A 17628-nucleotide genomic window follows, 5' to 3' on the forward strand; every position below is an offset into this window, starting at 1 on the left:
TACATGATCCCTTCACAGTGGAGAGCCTAAGGAAGACTGAGAGATGCCCCTACGGATCTGTCCTCTGGAAGTGACACGATCCAAACACCCAGATCTGCCTGTATCTGTCCTTTATGACCGGCTGGAGTTCTTTTAAATTGTGCTTGGTTCCATTACAGCAACTGAAGGAGTCAGCTTAAAACTTAAGCAGTTACAGGTTTATTAAGAATGCTTATAAAGCATGTGGTTACAAGGGATATTGCTCTGCTTCTTAACTGCTAGCAAATACAGATCTTAAAATGGTTACAAAGGAAAAAGGAGGATAGAAAATAATGGTACCAACTGACAGCTTAATCTTTAAAGAGCTCTGATACTATGTATATACTTAAGCAAAGGACACATACAGGTACAATTTTTACCCCCTTCTGTGCCTCTCGACTCCAGCAGGTCAGGCCAGCGTCGGTCTCTCAGTTCCTCAGAAAGACAAATACAACGTGGGCGTCCCCATGGAACCTCGGGAGGTCAAACACCTAACCCAGCCGGCAGGTAGATGGCAGATTGACACTCAGCGTGATGTGCTGCTGGACCCATCTTTATACTCATAGGGGCCCGTATCCTCTTTCTTATCTAAGATGCCAAATTCTGTTGGTCCTTCATTGTGATGCCAGTTCTTACAAGGAGGTTTCAAATAATTTACACTTGTAAGTGAGGGTATGTCTACACTACAAAGTTAGTTTGAACTAACGGGCGTTAGTTCGAACTAACTTTCATAGGCGCTACACTAGCGCTCCGTTAGTTCGAATTTAATTCGAACTAACGGAGCGTTTATTTCAAACTAGGTAATCCTCATTCCACGAGGATTAAGCCTAGTTCAAACTTACTAGTTCGAATTAAGGGCTGTGTAGACCCTTAATTCGAACTAGTGGGAGGCTAGCCCTTCCCAGGTTCCCCCTGGTGGCCTCTCTGGGCACAACCAAGAAAACTCTTCTCCTCTCCCCCAGCTCTGGGCCCTTAAAGGGGTAGACTCTGGCCAGACGGCACTGGAGACAGACAGCCCTGCCAGCAGAGTCTGCCCCTGACCGAGTGGCCCCACCATGAGCCAGGCAGCCAGTGGAAGCGAGCCATCCCCTGCCCAGTTCCCGAGCACCCAGGGGCCAGCCAGGGGCCGTAGACGGCGCGCAGCCCCCTGGACTAGTGTGGAGGTCATGGACCTCATTGAGATTTGGGGGCAGGCCCCCAGTCTCCAAGATCTCTGCACTAGGAGGAGGAACACGGCCGTCTATGGCCGCATAGCAACTGCAATGGCCCGCAAGCAGGTGCGCATTAAAGTTAAGCAGCTGCGGCAGGGGTACGCCAGGGCCACCAGGAGCAGCGCCGCTGCAGGGGATGACACCTGCCCCTACTTCCCCGCCCTCCACCAACTCTTGGGGGGCAGGGCAGTCCGCACCAGCCCAGGAGGCAGCGAGCCGGGACCAGAGGGCCCTGACCCAGGCACACCGGAGGGGCCACCACAGGATGTCCCAGTGTCCAGGGAGACCGTACCGTGTAAGTAGTTTGAATTAAGTAGTTCGGGGCGGGGGGGAGGCGGGAGGGAGACCAGAGACCACACGCGTGGGCCATGCCTTCCACGGATCATGCAGACACCTGTACACGTGCGAGCACGTGCCATGCCACCCTTGGGCAGGTGGCTCCAGCTGCGTGGCACCCAGGGGCCATGGCCCAATACGCACATGCTTGTGTAAAGAGACCTGATATGCTCCCAACCCCGGGGCAGGACCCAGCAGGATGCTTTCCCTTCACATGTCCCCTCTACACGGAGGCGGGGAGATGTCCCCCTCCCCTCCGCCGCCCCGGCCACACTATACATGGCACAGGGACATGGGTGTGGTCTTGGGGCAGCTCCCAGTCCCGGGGAGAGCCAGACATCCTGACCATGGCCTCTGTACAAGCACAGCGGCTCTGACGGTGCAGGACATGGTCACCCTCACATTGCGAGGTGGGGGAGGGAGCTGGGCATCATCCTCTGCGTCCCCAGGGAGAACTGACCACTTCTCTTCTTTCTCTACAGCTGCACATTCTCCCGCACCCATGGCCTGCTCCGGACCACCACCACGGAGCAGGAGTATTGGGACCAGCACCTGGGGGCCCTGTGAGCCGTGCACCGCACACTGCAGGCCTGGATGCGGGAAGACCTGCAGCTCCGCCACGATCTCCTGGCTGAGGTCCGAGGACTGAGCACAAACCTGCAGCTCCTGCTGCAGAGCATGGTGCCCCGTGCTGGTCCTGCGCCTGCTGCCCCCCCAACTGCTGTCCCTCCTCCCACCCCTGCCCCCCCTCCCACCTCTTCCTCCTCAACCTCCACACCCTCTTCCTCAATGTCCACACACCCCACATCAACCTCCGCACCCTCCACCCCATCCCTCCAGGGAGGCCGAGGCCCCCTCCCTCGCCGTGCTGGGAGGCGGTTGGCCTGGCGTGACCCCCACCCCTGATCCTTGAGTTTCCCCACCCCCTCCTTTCCCTTGCTTCCCCCTTCCAGCTCCCTCCTCCCAGTTTTCCCCTTCCCCTCTCCCAGCCTCTCTCTTCCCCTCTCCCACCTCCTTTTCCCAGTTTTGTTCAGTAAAGAGAGTTCCTATTTTTGACCATACGTGTCCTTTATTTTGTACATGAGGAAGAGGGGCTAGGGAAGGGTAAGTGGAAGGAGGTGAGGGTGGAATGGGGTATGAGCCCCCGATGGGGAGGACTGGGCTGGCTCTGCAGGCTCCTCGGGGTGGAAGCTCTCCTGCAGCCCCCCGATTACCCCCTCTCCCCAGATGGCAGCCTGTTGCAAGTGCAGCCGGGCTGATGTCTGAGTGCTGTGATGTGCCGAGTATGGGCACTCCAGGCACTTCAAGCCAGGACTGCTTTGCAAGCGGGGCACCCCTGAGAACTGTCTGTCCGGGGTGGGGGTCGGGTCCCTTTAAGCACAGCCCTCGGCTAGCCTGAGACAGCATCTCCATGCCCTGCCGGCACTGCTTCCGGCCATCCTTAAGCCCGGTTCAGGGTCCACTTAATGTGGACATTCTAGTTCGAATTAGCAAAATGCTAATTCGAACTAGTTTTTAGTCTGGATCCGTTAGTTCGAATTAGCTTAGTTCGAATTAACTAATTGGAACTAAGTTAGTTCGAATTAACGTTGTAGTGTAGACGTACCCAGAGAGATAACTAAATTAGAAGTACTGGACATTCTTTGCTGGGCAGGAGATTCCCCCCGGACAAGTGTGTGATCATATCAATATGGGTTTCAGTCAAGAGCACTCCTCAGCAGCCTCTTGGTCAGCTATTAGTTCGACCACCCTGTTATCTCTGCCTACAGTTGTCCTGGGTCTCTTGTGAGCTAGCATATCCGGGCCTCCTGTCAAGGCTTCAAAGACTATGTTGATTTTACTGCTCTGTGTGCCCTGTATGCTTCCAAGCAAGCAAAGATGGATGTTACAGAGGGGTTCCTGTCTGGCTACACATACCTGGAATTTGGGGTCCCCCTACCACCCTGTTCTGCTGGGTTACAAATTCTGGTCTCCGCAGCCAAGACACAAATTTGTGGTCACTGCCCCCCCCCCCCCCCCCCCCGCAGAATCACAGAGACATTGTAGCAGCTCATCTGTGGGAGGGCTACACTATAAACCATTGCCAACACCAAACAGGGCCAAACACTCAGGCTACGTCTACACTGGCCCCTTCTTCGGAAGGGGCATGCTAATTTTGAAAGTGGGAATAAGAGATCCTCCAGAATAGGGCTTTATTCCGGAGGATGGGGCCAGTCTAGACGATTTTTTCCGGCTTTTCCCCAAGCCGGAAAAAAAGCGGCGGCCATGTTTATTTAAATCCCACGGGGGATATTTAAATCCCCCGCGGATTTCCCTATTCCCACTTTCAAAATTAGCATGCCCCTTCCAAAGAAGGGGCCAGTGTAGACGTAGCCTCAGTAAATTGTCTTATTCTGTATAAGCTTTTATTTAAGTGAAAAGAGGCTTATGAAAACAAGTTACTATTCCAAAATAAACAAAAGACACCCATTAATTCTAATACTTTATGGGTATGTCTACACTAGCCCTCTAGTTCAAACTAGGGAGGCTAATGTAGGCATTCGAAATTGCAAATGAAGCCCAGGATTTAAATATCCCGTGCTTTATTTGTATATTCCTATTGGTCGCCATTTTTAAATGCCACTAGTCCGAAGTAACTGTTCGCCTCATTCCAGGAGGAGTAACATTTAATTTGAACTAAGGAATTAGTTCGAATTGCCGTTTCACTGCTGCGTGTAGCTGCGGGCAGTTACTTTGGCCTAGTAGCATTTAAAAATGGCAACCAGACGAGAATATGCAAATAAAATCCGGGATATTTAAATCTCGGGCTTCATTTGCAATTTCAAATGTCTACATTAGCCTCCCTAGTTCGAACTAGGGGGCTAGTGTAGACATACCCTAAGAAACTTATCACATGCAAACTACTACTCTAAGAGTCTTTCTAATCTTCTCTTTCATTAGCAAATCAGTTGCTGAGATTGGGCTCATTCCTATACCCTCTTAAGTCTTAGATGTTTCCAGAGGGTATGTTGGATGATAAAAAGGGGTTCCCTGATGTCTGCCCATTACATGTATTGCTTGGATCTTCCTAAGCTTTAATATGGTGCCAGTCCTCCCTTCACTGGATCCTGGAGTCACAGGCAGCTTTGCTGAGGACTGAATACAGCCTCACCTTAGGGTAGCTCAAGTGCATGGACCAAATTTTAAAACAGAGCAATCACCTGACAGAAACAATTTTACAACTTGATGACGAAGAGGCTGAGAAACGTCAGCTCCCTTCACTTGTCTTGTCAATTACAACAATTAATCCCACTTGGGTAGCAGGCATTAATTCTGTTAAGAACTGTGTTTTATAGAAACAGTGAAGGTTATAAAAAGGAGTAAATAGATTTTTTTTCATTTAGATGAAGATAAAGAATTTGATCTAAAAAATCTAAAAGGCAACGTCGATAAAAAAAAGAAAAATTTTGATACCCCAGGTAAGTGTCTTGGAACACATCATCTTACTTTAAAAGTCCCATTTTCTGTCCCTGAGTCAGTACTGAAGTCTTTGTTTTTAGCCAGGAGGTACCACTTCATCTCATTGGTCTCTGCTGAGACATTTCCCGCTCCAGCACTGGCCTCTGCAACTGGACCATGTTCCCTACTGCCCCAAGGACTAAGGGCTGTTTTTGCCTGTCCTAATCGTACAGTGATACTTGGGATAGGACCATTGTAAAACCCTATGGCCACGTCTAGACTGGCATGATTTTCCGGAAATGCTTTTAACAGAAAAGTTTTCCATTAAAAGCATTTACGGAAAAGCACGTCTAGATTGGCCACGGACGCTTTTCCGCAAAAAGTGCTTTTGCAGAAAAGTGTCCGTGGCCAATCTAGACGCGCTTTTCCGTAAAAAAGCCCCGATCGCCATTTTTGGAATCGGGGCTTTTTTGCGGAAAACAAATCTGTGCTGTCTACACTGGCCCTTTTGCGCAAAAGTTTTTCGGAAAAAGACTTTTGCCCGAACTGGAGCAGCATAGTATTTCCGCAAAAACACTGACGATCTTACATGAGATCGTCAGTGCTTTTGCGGAAATTCAAGTGGCCAGTGTAGACAGCTGGCAAGTTTTTCCGCAAAAGTGGCTGATTTTCCGGAAAAACTGGACAGTCTAGACACAGCCTACGTGCTTTGTTCTGTAGTTTCTCTGCTCTGCAAGGATCATGTCCCTCCTCTCTGCCTGTTGGTCTCTTCTCGATCAGTTCTTCCCCTTTTCCCACATGTGCCTGCCAATATCTTTCCTTGCCCTTTCCCAGTGGGACAGAGTTTGATGGTTTTCCACATTGAGCTCCACGGAATGATATGGTCACTGCTTTTCAACTTCAAAATACATTAGCCAGGATGAGTGTGACTCCCCACACCACTGAGGGCAAGTCTGCACAGCTGCCTTATTTTGGAATAACTGAGGTTATTTCAAAATAATATAGTGCACATCTAGAGTATGTCTACACTGCATTTGTCTTTCGAGAGAGGAATGCAAATGTATGAGTTTTGCCCTGCAGTGAAGATGTGTCCTGAGAGAAAGCAAAATAGCTTCTCCCCACCTTCTTTCTTTGGTGCTGAGCTAAAATCACAGTCCTCATGGTCAGTAATAGGGCATTTTTCCTGCTCTCTCCACTTACAAGGATGGGAGTGAGCTCAGCCTAGTTTTGAAGATGCAGATCTGATTGTATGATGTGTTCAGCTTTGCAAACAGGGGGAGCTAACAGGGAGTTGAGTAAGGGAGTTCTCCAGGTGAAATAGAAGCAATTACAGGACCCCAGGGGTAACTGGCTGTCTGTAGTGTGTATGTCTGTGTTTGGGGGTTAATTGCTTGATGTCTGAAAAAAACTGTGCGCTGAGTTTTGTTTGTTTGGAGATTCAAGTGCTGAGCTGTTTGTTGCTGATGTTACTGGTAATGTTGCTGAGAAAATAAAATCATGGAATCCTAGATTCCTAGAACTGGAAGAACTCTCAAGTGATCGAGTCCAGTCCCCTGCCCTCCTGGCAGGACAAAGCCCTGTCTAGATCATCCCTGAGCGATATCTGTCCAACTTGCTCTTACATATCTCTAGTATTGGAGATTCCACAATCTCCCTAGGCAATTTATTAAAGTGTTTAACCACCCTGAAATTAGGAAGTTTTTCTTAATGTTCCACCTAACGCTCTCTTGCTGCAATTTAAGATCATTGCTTCTTGTCCTATCATCTAAGGCTAAGGAGAACAAATGGTATCCCTCCTTCTTGAGACATGCTTTTAGATACCTGAAAATCACTATCATGTCCCCTCTCATTGTTCTCTTTTCCAAACTAAACAAGCCCAATTCTTTCAGTCTTGCTTCATAGTTCATGTTCTCTAGACCTTTTATCATTTTTGTTGTTCTTCTCTGGGCCTTTCTTCCATTTCTTCACATCTTTCTTGAAATGTGATGCCCAGAACTGGACACAATACTCCAATTAAGGCATAATCAGCACAGAGTAGATGGGAAGAATGACTTCAATCATCCTGTTAATACATCCCAGAACCATGCTTCCACTTTTTATATGACTCCTTTTTGTTTTTGAGATCATGTAAGATCTCCTGGTTAAGCCAAGGGGATACTTTCTATCTTTCCTACACAGTGGAATTGTTTGCTTTTGGGCCCATAATAAGGTCTCTTTGAAAAAGTACCTACTCTCTTCAATTGTTTTTTTAGTCTTGTTTCCCATGAGACCTTATCTACCAGATCTCTGAGTTTAGTAATATCTGCCTTCCTGAAATCCATTGTCTCTATTTTGCTGGTCTCCTTGCTACCATTCTGTAGAATTATTAACTCTATGATTTCATGATGACTTTCACTCAACCTGCCTTTTACTTTCAAATTTTTAAACAGGTCCTCCCCATTTGTTAAAATCAAATCTAGAACAGCTCCCCCCTCCCAGTTTCTTTCTCAACATTCTGAAATAAAAAATATCTCCAATGAAGTCTAAGAATTTATTTGATAATATGCACCCAACTATGTTAGTTTTTCAACTTCTGTCTGGATAGTAAAAGTCCCCCATCACTTTTAAATCCTGCACTTTCGATGATTTTGTTTGCTTAAAAAAGCCTCATCCACATTCTGCCTGGGTAGGTGGTCTGTATTAGATCCCTAGCATGACATCACCCTTGTTTTTCACCCTTTTTAACCTAACCCAGGGTATGTCTACACTACAAAGTTAGTTCGAACTAACGGACGTTAGTTCAAACTAACTTTAATAGGCACTACCCTAGCGCTCCGCTAGTTCGAATTTGAATCGAACTAGCGGAGCGCTTAGTTCGAACTAGGTAAACCTCATTTTACGAGGATTAAGCCTAGTTCAAACTAGCTAGTTCGAATTAAGGGGTGTGTAGCCCCTAAATTCGAACTAGTGGGAGGCTAGGCCTCCCCAGGTTTCCCTGGTGGCCACTCTGGCTAATACCAGGGAAACTCTATGCCTCCTTCCCGGCCCCGGACCCCTTAAAGGGGCACGGGCTGGCTACGGTGCCCGTGCCAGGTGCAAGCCTGCCAGCACCCAACCAGCAGACCCTGCACCTGGCACGGCACAGAGCCACCCACCCGATGTCCCCCAGCCCACCCCCTCTTCCCGGGACCAGGCTGGCGGCTCCCGGGAGCTTGCCCTGGACCGCAAGAGGCGGGCACCTTCCTGGGCTAGTGCGGACATCGTGGACCTCGTCCACGATCTCCGCACTAGGCACAGGAAAGTGGCTGTCTAGGGCAGGAGAGCTGCCAGCCTGGCCACCCAGGAGCAGGTGTGCATGAAAATCAAGGGGGTCCACTGAGACCCCCGACCCTGAGCCCTGAGCTTACAATGGTAGTACTGGGTCAGACCAAAGGTCCATCTAGCCCAGTAGCCTGTCTGCCGACAGCGGCCAACCCTAGGGACCCTGGAGGGGATGGACCGAAGACAGCGACCAAGCCATTTGTCTCGTGCCATCCCTCTCCAGCCTTCCACAAACTTTGGGCAGGGACACCACTCCTACTCCCTGGCTAAGACTACTCCATGGACCCAACCTCCATGACTTGATCTCACTTCCCTTTAAAGTCTGTTCTAGTTGTAGCCTTCACAGCCTTCTGCAGCAAGGAGTTCCACAGGTTAACTATTTGCTTTCTGAAGAACAACAACTTTCTCTTACTAGTTTGAAGCCTGCTACCCATTCCTTTCCTTTGGTGTCCTCTAGTCCTTCTTTATGGGAACTCAGGAAGAACTTTTCTGTATGCACCCTCTCCACCCAACTCCTGCTTTTAGAGACCTCTATCCTGTCCCCGCTCCATCTCCTCTTTTCTAAGCTGAACAGTCCCAGTCTCTTTAGCCTCTCTTCATCTGGGACCTGTTCCCAACCCCTGATCATGTTAGTTGCCCTCCCCTCTCCCAGCTTTTCTCTTCCCCTCTCCCACCTCCTTTTCCCAGTCTCCCCCAGTTTTGTTCAATAAAGACAGATTCCATTTTTGAACACAATTGTCCTTTATTTTGTACATCAGGAAGGGGGGCTAGGGAAGGGTAAGTGGAAGGAGGTGAGGGAGAAATGGGGTACGAGTCCCCGATGGGGAGGACTGGGCTGGCTCTGTGGGCTTCTGGGGGTGGAAGCTCTCCTGCAGCCCCCCAATTGCCCCTCTCCCCAGATGGCAGCCTGCGGCAAGTGCAGCCGGGCTGATGGCCGAGTGGTGTGATGTGCCCAGTGTGGGTATTCCGGGCACTCCAAGCCAGAACTTCTTTGCAAGCTGGGCACCCCTAAGAACTGTCTGTCCGGGGCGGGGGTCGGGACCCTTTAAGCGCAGCCCTCGGCTAGCCTGAGACAGCATCTCCACGCTCTAAGTCCTCCTCTGATGCCCTGCCGGCACTGCTTCCGGCCATCCTTAAGCCCTGTTCAGAGTCCACTCAATGTGGACTTGCTAGTTCGAATTAGCAAAACGCTAATTCGAACTAGTTTTTAGTTCTAGACTCGTTAGTTCGAATTAGCTTAGTTCGAATTAACTAATTCGAACTAAGTTAGTTCGAATTAACGTTGTAGTGTAGACGTACCCTCAGAGACTCTCAACACATCTGTCTCCTATGTTCATCACCTCAGTCCAATGTATGCATTTTAATATAAAAGAATAATTATTGCTTAATAAAATAAAACTCTAGCAGGTGATGGTAATGTGAACTTATGACCTCTTCTGGTCTTCAAATCTATGAGCAACAGTCAAGAAGTAAATAGATGAATAGTTTTTATTGGCTATTCCATTACAGGAAATGCAGCTGGGGCCCAGCCTGACAGACAGGTGCAACATCAGTTCCAGGCAGGTGAGTTTCTCTATTTTCATAAACACAGATGTGTACATCTCTCAATCTTCAAAATATTTCAGTTTGCCCTTCACACACACTGAAGAGACAAAGTGCTGTCCTTCTATCTAATATTGGGCTCTTTATGGGCTACTATATAGTCTGTGATCACATATTCCTTGATTTCATTTAGGGGATTGATTGAGTTTCAGAAATGACTGTTTTTTCTCTGTGTGATGCATTGTCTGTCATGCACTACCGTGATAATGAAATTAACTGAATTTAAGCATATAGGCTGACTTTTTTGTGACCTGCATCTCCAATTGATTTAATTGGATTGTGTGGAAACTTAGTAGCTCTGAAAACAAAACATAGGTTATTCTATTATCAGTAATTAATAGAGAATAGACACAAAATAATGTCTGAATTAGATTATTTTCAGGTGATTAGCAAACTACAAGAATCAGAGGAATTCTGCTGGCCCAACTCCTGTCAGAGGCTGCATGACAGTTTTTTGGTAGCAAAAGTCAGCTTAGTAGAACTGAATTGATATCTTCAATTTTAGTAGATAACTTTATAGAATTGAATTGAATATCTCTTCATATTTAGTCATTGTCTAACTCTCCATTTGGGCCAGAACTGAGGTACCTCCAGGGGACAATGATGGAGTATTTCATCAAATGCTGCAGAACAGTAGTTATGTAAACTATGGGGTCCCCTTTAGGTTACTGTTGCTCAAAATATCAACCAATATGAGGAGAGAAAGGTGATTTCTTCCAGTCATGGCAAGTGTTGGGGATCCTTCTGACAAAACGGAGAAGAAGGAATGCATAGGATCTGTGTCCCTTCACTCCCATTTAAAATTAGCTGCTGTAGCATCCCTGGTCCTCCCCACAACTCCATCCCCAGTGCTCAACAGAGGAGGTTCTTTCATCCTTTTTCTTAATTGCCAGTAGCCACTCCTTGCCTATACCTTTTCATTCTGTGCCAATCACTCACCCAAGCGGTACTTCCCTAGGTGACTTTGAGATTGATTGCAGAAATGACAGTCTTCATAGTTTTTGTTTCAGTGGGGTAGCCGAGTTAGTCTTCAATAGGAAAAACTTTAAAAAAACCAACAAATAGTCTGGGAGCACTTTAAAAACTAACAAAACACGTAGATGGAATTATGAGCTTTTGTGGGTACAGCCCACTTCTTCAGATGGCCGGTCATCTGAAGAAGTGGGTTGTGTCCACAAAATCTCATGAAAAAATCTATGTGTTTTGTTAGTCTTTAAAGTGCTACCAGACTATTTGCTGTCTTCATACTGTCAGGATTTCACATTACCAATATGCAGTCCCAGTGGGACTATATTGAGCTCTCTCCTCTTCTAAACCTATAGTCTCTGCCAGGGCATCCTCTAAATGATGAGATAAATACAATTGGGAATTTTATTTCTTTTGTGGTGTCTTTAGTAAAATATGAGTAAGGCATGAAAATGGCTTCACAGAGAACAATCTCTCAGGTACGTATATTAAAAATCCAACTAAATGGTGTCAACAATATTCCCTACAATAACACTCTCACAGTGATACACTGAAACAAAGGGTGTTAATAAAGAAAACGACTCCATACATTTAACATAACAGTTGCAAGAAGGCTGGACTCAAACATTAACAAGAGGGAACGGCTACTACACAGATGTCTCTACTGTACTGTGTCCATGCAGGAAACCAGAATCAGGCTAAAGGACGAGAAACACCCCAAACTACCAGGAGTCCAGAACTTACCCCCAAGAACAACTCTACCAGAAATGATGGTAAGTAGATGACTGTGATGAAATTGATCACAGAGGCCCCTTGTTACTGCCACACAATATACTGGTCATGCCATTGAACCCACCTACCTGGAATCTGAGGCACCCTACCACCCTGTCTTGTTGGGTCACAACTTCTGGTCTTCCCAGACAAAACATAGATTTGTGGTCACTGCCCCCTTGAGAGCTACAGAGACATTGTACCAGCTCAGGTGTAGGAGGGCTACATTGTTGCCATTGCCAACACCAAATAGGGCCAGCACTCAATAATCTGTCTTAGTCTGTATAAGCTTTACATAGAGAAAGCACCTACAATATATCCCCTTTATCAATTAAACAGAATTATGTGTAGTGGTTGCTTCCCTTCTCAACAGGAAACAATTATTTACACTGGGCTTGACAGTAAAGAAACGTGTTTTTATTAAGTATAAAAAAGGCTGTATATGATTTTAAGTGAAAACAGACATATGGAAACAAGTTATTATTCCAAAGTAAACAAAAGATACAAGGTAATTATAACACTCTAAGAAACTTATCACATGCAAACTGTTACCCTAACAAATGCTTTAATCTTCTATTTCACAAGGAAATCAGCTGCTGAGATTGGGCTCATTCCTTCCCCCTTCTTACATTTTAGTTATTTCCAGCTGGCACATTGGGTGATAAAAATGGGTTCCCTGGTGTCTGCCCATTATAAGTGTTGTTTGAATCTTCCTGCGCCTTAATATGCTCAGTTCAGATTTTTCTCACCTTGAATTGAAAAGATAGCAGATCCAAAATGAATTCCAGCATCAAGTGGTCTGGTAACATATGTTGGCATAGCCAAGCACAATCCAGGCTTACGAGAAAATAACAAAACCATTCACAGATAGTTATGTTGGGCACTGGACCATTAAGCTTCTGGAGTATCAGGAATGGGACTTGAGGAGGTCAATGGTGAATATGTGCAAAACTCATCATCCTGTGCATCCAATATTATTTTAGCATGGTCCCACTCCTCACCACACTTGATCCTAGAGTCACAGGCAGCTTCACCTAGGACTGAATACAACTTCACCTTAGTGTAGCTCAAGTGCATGGACCAGATTTTAAAACAGAGCAATCACCTGCCAGAAAAAATCTTACAGCTTGATGACAACGATGCTGAGAAGCTTCAGCTCCCATCACGTATCGTGTCAATTACAGCAGCTAATCCCACTTGAGTGGCAGGTATTTGTCCTGTTAAGAACTGTGTTTTATAGAAACAGTGAAGATTGTAAAAAAGAGTAAAGACATTTTTTTCTTTCCAATGAAGAGAAAGAATCTGACCAAAATATGCTAGATGTCAATGTCTGAGAAAAAAATTAACTTTTAAATACCCGAGGTAAGTGTCTTGGAACACATCACCTTAAGTTAAAAATCCCATTCCCTGTCCCTGAGTCAATACTGAAGTCTTTATTCCTGGGAGATCAATAGTGGCAATTCTCTGGACACTAAGGGTATGTCTAGACTACATCCCTTTTTCAATAAAGGGATATAAATTAGACATATAAATATTGCAAATAACATGGGATTTCAATTTCCTGTGTTTCATTTGCATAATGGTGGATGTAGCTTTTTTTTTTAAATGGGGATTTTTTGGAAAAAAAAGCAGCAGTTTAGATGTGGATCTTTTGAAAATAAAAGCCTTTTTCTGAAGATCCTGTAAAACTCATTTGTTGAGGAATATCGGATCTTTCAAAAAATGCTTTCATTTTCTAAAGATCCACATCTGAACTGCTGCTTTTTTTCAAAAAAGCCCTGTTTCAAAAAAAAGCGGCGGCTGACATTGTGCAAATAAAGCATGGGAAATTCAAATCCCCGCTTCATTTGCAATATTGAAAAGGGATATTTTTCAGTTTACCAAACATACCCTAGTATTGGTTCCTAGCCAGGGGTTAGAGATACCAGGAAATACCACTTCATCCCATTGGTCTGTGCTGAGACATTTCCCCTTCCAGCACTGGCTTCTGCAGTTGGAGCATGTTCCCAACCGCACAGCAGACTAAGGGCTGTCTTTGTCTGTTCTTGTCTGCAGCTAACAGGAAGCTGCATCAGGGAGTTCTTCAGGTGAAGGAGAAGCAATTACAGGACCCAAGGGGTAAGTGGCTGTCTATAGCATATATGTTTCCAGTAGGGGGTTTACTTCCTTGTTTCCTGAAAAAAATGGTGTGCTAGGGTATTGTTTGTCACTTTGTTTGCAGATTCAAGTGCTGAGCTGTTTGTGGCTGATGTTACTGGTAATGTTGCTGAGAAAATAAAATAATGGAATCCTAGATTCCTAGAACAGGAAGAGACCTCAAAATATCAAGTCTAGACTCCTGCCCTCATGGCAGGACAAAGCATTGTCTAGTTCATCCCTGATAGATGTCCATCCAACTTATTCTTAAATATCTCTAGTGTTGGAGATTCCACAATCTCCTTAGGTAATTTATTAAAGTGTTTAACGACCCTGAAATTAGAAAGTTTTTCCCAATGTCTAAACTAAACATCCCTTGCAGCAGTATAAACCTATTCTTTCTTGTACTATGATCTGAGGCCAAGGAGAACAATTTTTCTCCCTCTTCCTTGGAACATCCTTTTAGAAACCTGAAAACCACTATTATGTCCCCTCTCAGACTTCTCTTTTCCAAACTAAACATTCTTTCATTCTGTTTGGTTACAGAGGCAGGTGGAGGCAAGAAAAACAGTGCAGGCACAGGTATTGCAGGTCTTCTTAACCATACTGGAACTCTTTCTGTCAAACCCCCTCTTAAAGTCCCTATCTGCAGCCTCCATCTGCTTCTCTCCCCTGGTCACTTTGCCACTGGATTTTAAAGCCTCCTCACCGTGGTCAGTCCTACTCCCTCCTTAGCCACAAGGGGGGAGACAGATCAAAGGCAAACAAGGAAACAAAGGATCAAACATTCCCAGACTCACAATTCCAACTGCCACAGTAACATGTGTCTGCCAGAGTCTTTCCGTCCCCCTTTCTAGTAGGACAGAGGTTGACCATTTTCCACACCCATATCAATGGAAAGTGATGGGTGATTTTCATCTTTATAACACATTGTCCAACATATGTTCTTGCACAAGACTGGCCAGCGTAGACGTAGCCAAAGAATATTATTTGGATCTCCCTTTAATTTCTCTTTTGCCCAGGTCTGAAATTCTTTTTGCTCAGTTCAATTTTTTTCTTCCCATGCGTGGAAAAGTATCATGTACAAAATAGGCTCCAGGATCAGGTGGCTGACCTACATATGCTAACATCAACAACCACAATCCAGGTTTACAAGAAAAACAAAACAGGTGTTAATCCTGAGCACTGGGCCAGTATGCTTCTGGAATATCAGTAATGGCCATCATTAGCATTTATAGAATTATAAATAGATTCACACTTAATATTTCTAACTTCATAAGATGCATTCATAAAATAGAATGCACATATTCAGCAGAATATAAATTTAAAATTATATGTCACAGGAGCCATTTTGTCTAAAGAATCCTTGAGTTATGTGTATTCATATTCAGAAGACAAATTTCATAAAGCATAGGGAGGCAGAATAAGTGGACTGTCCAATCCTAGATACATTCATGGAGGTTCAGTGCATCAGTACTTCTTAGGCAGCATGGGTAGGAATGGTGTCCCTTGCATCTGCTTGTCAGAGGCTGGAATGGGTGACAACGGACAGATCACGTGAGGATGACCTGTTCTGTTCACTTCCTCTGGGGCAGCTGGGACTGATTAGTTTAGCATGACTTGCTCTTCACAAAAACATGCTGGCTATTCCCTATCACTTTATTAACTTCCAAGTGTTTGCATATGATTTCCTTAATTACCTGCTCCATTATATTCCCTGGGAAAGATGTTAAACTGACCGGTCTATAGTTTCCTGGGTTGTCCTTCTTCCCCTTTTTATAGATGGGCACAATATTTGCCCTTTTCCAGTCTTCTGGAATCTCCCCTGTCTTCCATGTTGTGTAGTTGGTAACCCACAATATAACAATTATAAATTACCGGAGACCATGAGGAGAAGCTCACTCATTCCACTTATGTGAGAAAGGTTCACATTATGGGAACGGTGTATTACTCATTGTAGTTATATGATGGCCTTTTAGATATTCATCCACATAGCTGGCAAATAATTTGGAACATACTGCAGATGTACTTTTCTCTTTTCGATTCCTATCCAATGAGCTACATTTTTCACAAATAAAAAGCTACTGCTTTCAATATTCCGCTGTTCCATGAATAAGTTAGCCTGTAACAGACATCAGTAGTTAACCAAAATAAGTACTTTTTAAAAAAGACATCACTTCCTTGCTTTTAGAAAAGAAGATGGAAGAGCGGTTGAAGGCCGAGATTCAAGGCAGTCAGGAGGCCATCAAGAAGTTATTGGATGAGAAATTAAACGGGTTCCAAACACAGTCTGAAGCCCAGCTACGAAATCAGATTGAACGGCTGACTGCTGAATTATCCTGCATTGATCAAAAAGTTTCCCAGGAGAAAGAAAGAAATCTCCAAAATGTAGACAGCATGCAGTTTGCCATCAGAGATGAGCTGCGGCAACAGTTAAGACTCCTAGAGAAGAAATTCTCTACTTCCGAACCCAACCCCGAAATTAGCCGTATGGAGATGAAATTAGACCAGCTGGAAAAGTCAGGTAAGAGAACCTAATTTTATGCATAGACCTGGGACCGATGTCCTTCTCTTCCTTCATTGGTCAAGCTCTTTCACAGAGACTACTTGCCTCCGAGGTTCACGACAACCCTCAAGTTAGCCCCTTTCTTCAGGTGTCTGTAGGTGTGGGGTGGAGGGAGAATTTAGAAATGCCGGTTCTCAAGCTTCCCCAAAGAAGAGCTGCTGAGAAGGTACCCACATCACGTTTTGGTCAGGGCTTTCTATTCAGCATCGTTTCTAATACAGAGAAAAGATTGGGGTTTGTACCTCAGCTCAGACTTAAGCTATTTCTAGAATACATCAAAGCTTCCATTTCCAGACGTTATCGTTCCCCTCCATAATTTCCTCATGCACAATAAGGATTAAACTATGTTGTTACCCAGTGCAGTCATCCAAAGTATTTGAAAAAAAGAACTGGATACATTCATGGTGCTTTGGTGCATCAGTACTTCTTAGGCAGCATGGGTAGGAATGGTGTCCCTTGCCTCTGCTTGTCAGAGGCTGGAACGGGTGACAAAGGACAGATCGCGTGAGGATGACCTGTTCTGTTCACTTCCTCTGGGGCATCTGGCACTGACGGCGGTCGGCAGACAAAATACTGGGCTAGAAGGAGCCTTGGTCTGACCCAGTATGGCTTTTACGTTCTTGAAGTTCTTGGAAATTTGAAGCCATTTCTTAGACAAGGTGTTCCCAATTCTGCTGAGAGGAGGTTGTGTGTGAGTGTGTGTGTGTGTGTGTGTGTGTGTGTGCCTGTTTTTGCAAGATGTGTTAATTTTCCCATGGAAATGGCACTGCACAGAAAGTGAGGCTGTGTTTGTTTGTTTGTTTGTTTGTTTGTTTGTTTGTTTGTTTTTGTTTGTTTGTTTGTTTATTTTCCCCAAGTTGGTCAATGGCATGGAGCCCCTTTCAGCAGCTAAACTTCCCATTTGTCGCGGCAACATTACTACTGCCCTCTTCTGAGTCCAGGCACCGCCTGTCAATTAAAAAGAAGTTCTAATCTTTGCCAGAGCTTGTGGATTTCTTTGGTATTCCCATACTACACCCAGTGGCAGCCTGTTGTCCGGAAAAGAGGATTTTAGAATACACAGGTTCAAGGAATCCATGTCTCTCCATTTACAATTCAAGGTCATTGGGATCTCCCTCCCTCTCTCCCCGCTCCCAGAATTCTCACATTGCAGTGGGTTCGAGTTAGACACATCCAGTTCAAGCACAATAACTCTGCCATGTTGTGTAGTTGGTAACGCACAATATAACAATCATAAATTACCGGAGACCATGAGGAGAAGCTCACTCGTTCCACTTATGTGAG

At 45.3% G+C, this 17628-nt stretch overlaps 1 protein-coding gene across 1 annotated transcript in view; it reads left to right on the plus strand.

Moving 5' to 3' along the window:
- LOC102452563 (uncharacterized) overlaps positions 1 to 17628 on the plus strand; it is a 41475-nt gene that overhangs the window by 13780 nt on the left and 10067 nt on the right. The window contains exons 5-11 of the mRNA XM_075914277.1: positions 424 to 525; positions 4949 to 5023; positions 9813 to 9866; positions 11555 to 11644; positions 13698 to 13760; positions 14325 to 14360; positions 15970 to 16302. Coding sequence (XP_075770392.1) covers positions 424 to 525; positions 4949 to 5023; positions 9813 to 9866; positions 11555 to 11644; positions 13698 to 13760; positions 14325 to 14360; positions 15970 to 16302 — 753 coding nt within the window. The remainder of the gene's footprint in view (positions 1 to 423; positions 526 to 4948; positions 5024 to 9812; positions 9867 to 11554; positions 11645 to 13697; positions 13761 to 14324; positions 14361 to 15969; positions 16303 to 17628) is intronic.

This window comes from Pelodiscus sinensis, chromosome 33 (assembly GCF_049634645.1).
Source record: "Pelodiscus sinensis isolate JC-2024 chromosome 33, ASM4963464v1, whole genome shotgun sequence".
In the NCBI taxonomy this organism is placed as follows: domain Eukaryota; kingdom Metazoa; phylum Chordata; order Testudines; family Trionychidae; genus Pelodiscus; species Pelodiscus sinensis.